Source organism: Peromyscus eremicus, chromosome 17 (assembly GCF_949786415.1).
Source record: "Peromyscus eremicus chromosome 17, PerEre_H2_v1, whole genome shotgun sequence".
In the NCBI taxonomy this organism is placed as follows: Eukaryota; Metazoa; Chordata; class Mammalia; order Rodentia; family Cricetidae; genus Peromyscus; species Peromyscus eremicus.
In genome coordinates this window covers 19566967-19569614 of record NC_081433.1, presented here as the reverse complement: position 1 = coordinate 19569614, position 2648 = coordinate 19566967, and the positions used below count along the sequence as shown (strand labels likewise).

The 2648-nt window shown below is 60.4% G+C and overlaps 1 protein-coding gene across 1 annotated transcript; it reads left to right on the top strand.

Annotated features, from left to right (window-relative positions):
* Positions 1 to 500: 500 nt before the first annotated feature.
* On the top strand, positions 501 to 2546 carry Adrb3 (adrenoceptor beta 3). Its single transcript, XM_059244739.1, has 2 exons — positions 501 to 1832; positions 2257 to 2546. Exons 1-2 carry the CDS (start codon positions 640 to 642, stop codon positions 2294 to 2296), a joined length of 1233 nt encoding a protein of 410 aa, XP_059100722.1. The 5' UTR covers positions 501 to 639; the 3' UTR covers positions 2297 to 2546.
* Positions 2547 to 2648: the final 102 nt, after the last annotated feature.

Genomic DNA, 2648 nt, shown 5'->3' with positions numbered 1-2648 from the left:
TGAAGAAAGAGACAGGGACAGGTCTCATCAGCTGGGAGGGGAAAGGACATTGCTTCACAGACCAGACCTTAGAGTTGGGAGTGGTGGCGCACAGGATTGTAATCCTCGTACTGGGGAGGCTGAGGCAGAAGGATCTGGAGGTCCGGACCATTCTGAGCAATATATGGAGATCCTATCTCAAATAGGATACCTTACCCTTACGGGCGTCCAAGCAGAAGAGGGGCTACCTTGGATGGTTTTTGTTGTCTTGGGAGAGGGTCCCCTTCTTTGTTGGGCAAAGGGTAGGGTGGGAGGTTCCCCCTTCCTTTGCAGGGTTGCTGCAGGCCCTGCCAGGAAAGAGCTGCCGAGCTCCAGGAAACCGGTGCTGAGGGAGTGCCACGGCAGGACGTCCCTCTCTACCCTCCAATTCCCACCAGAGGCCTCTCCGCTCCTGACTATTGGACACTGCTGTGCCTTTAAAAAGCAGCCACTCCTCCTGGGATCTAGGGTGTTGGGGGGTGAGATGGAGGGAAGCTGACAGACTTACCCCAGCAACTAGGGAAGATGGCCCAGGCTGGAGGAGTCGTTCCCAAGGCCGACGGTCCCCTTCCCTGAGCCAGGGGGTCAGGGGAAACTTTCCCACCCTGGGCAAGACACAAAATGGCTCCGTGGCCAAACAAGAACGGCTCTCTGGCTTGGTGGTCAGACGCCCCCACACTGGACCCCAGTGCAGCCAACACGAGTGGGTTGCCAGGGGTGCCATGGGCAGCGGCATTGGCTGGGACGTTGTTGGCGCTGGCCACGGTGGGAGGCAACCTGCTGGTAATCGTAGCCGTAGCCCGCACGCCGAGACTCCAGACCATAACCAACGTGTTCGTGACTTCGCTGGCCACAGCTGACTTGGTCGTGGGACTCCTCGTAATGCCACCGGGGGCCACTTTGGCGCTGACTGGCCATTGGCCCTTGGGCGCAACTGGATGCGAGCTGTGGACGTCGGTGGACGTGCTCTGTGTAACCGCCAGCATCGAGACCCTGTGCGCCCTGGCTGTGGACCGCTACCTGGCCGTCACCAACCCTCTGCGTTATGGCACGCTGGTTACCAAGCGCCGAGCCCGGGCGGCGGTGGTCCTGGTGTGGATCGTGTCCGCCACGGTGTCCTTTGCGCCCATCATGAGCCAGTGGTGGCGCGTGGGGGCGGACGCCGAGGCGCAGGAGTGTCACTCCAACCCGCGCTGCTGTTCCTTCGCCTCCAACATGCCCTACGCGCTGCTCTCCTCCTCCGTCTCCTTCTACCTTCCGCTCCTAGTGATGCTCTTCGTCTACGCGCGCGTGTTCGTCGTGGCTAAGCGCCAACGGCGTTTGCTGCGCCGGGAGCTGGGCCGCTTCCCGCCCGAGGAGTCTCCGCAGGCTCCGTCGCGCTCTCCGTCCCCTGGCACCGGCGGGACAAGCGCGGCTCCCGATGGAGTGCCCTCCTGCGGCCGGCGGCCCGCGCGCCTCCTGCCGCTCCGGGAGCACCGCGCCCTGCGCACCTTAGGTCTCATCATGGGCATCTTCACTCTGTGCTGGCTACCCTTCTTTCTGGCTAACGTGCTGCGCGCCCTCGCGGGGCCCTCGCTAGTTCCCAGCGGGGTTTTCATCGCCCTCAACTGGCTGGGCTATGCCAACTCCGCCTTCAACCCGCTCATCTACTGCCGCAGCCCGGACTTCCGCGACGCTTTCCGCCGCCTTCTGTGCAGCGGCGGTGGCCGCGGGCGGGAGGAGCCACGCGCTGTCCCCTTCCCAGCCAGTCCCGCGGGAGCCGCAGCGGCTCGAGCCAGCTCAGCTGAATCCAGGCAGAGCCGGCCGCTCCACAGGTAGGGGACACAGGCAGAGAACCGGGGGCTCCGGGTGGGGACACCTTCTGTCTCTGCTTTTGAGTTTGGGGCTTGAGAGCGGGGGGGGGGGGGGGGCGGGGGGGGTGGAAGGGCCTTTTGCCTAGAGAGGATAGAATAGGAGTAAGAACTAAAATGCAATCTAGGGTCCTTCCCTTTCTTGGATCCCATCCCTGGGGCTGAGGCAAAGGGGCGGACTGGTTGCTCACCCTAGGACCAGGTGAGCCTCACAAGCAATTGCTACTCTGACAGCAGGTTTCTGACCTTCCTGGTCGCCTCTAGTTGGGGTTTCCTAGTTACATTCTTCAGCTGCCCGGGTTCTAGCCATCTCTACACCTGGCTAGGACTTCCTCAGAGAATAGTGGCGTTCCCAACCCCTCGACCTCAGCTCCAGTTTCTCTCAAAGGTTTGGCGGCTATGAAGGTGAGCAGCCGTTCCCCACATGAAGGACCACAGAGAGCCACCCAGAAACCTGTGAGTTGAAATTTGAGCTGCACCTCCCCCGTTCAGGACAGGGTTGGAGCTATGGGGTGCTGGATGGTCCCTATACCTTTGGAAAGTAAAAATGCTTTGCAGGGTTCCTGAGTCACTGCCCGCTTGCCTTCGGTGCTTGATTCCAGATGCCTTGACCAGTTACCCCAAGAAATATTATCTCCATTTTGCAGGACTTCTGGGAGTTTATGTTTTGGTTTGGCGGGGAGGGGAGGGGGTTGTTTTGTTTTGTTTTTGCCAGAAAAACAAGAAACGACTCCATGGATGCAGAATTTTGATAAAACTTCTAATTTCTACTCAGAGTGA

Bases quoted from the DNA above. Each gene is read 5' to 3' on its own strand.
- Adrb3 (XM_059244739.1), top strand. From the start codon at position 640: ATGGCTCCGTGGCCAAACAAGAACGGCTCTCTGGCTTGGTGGTCAGAC. The intron at 1,833-2,256 runs GTAGGGGACACA...TTTCTCTCAAAG, and splicing joins CAGAGCCGGCCGCTCCACAG to GTTTGGCGGCTATGAAGGTG.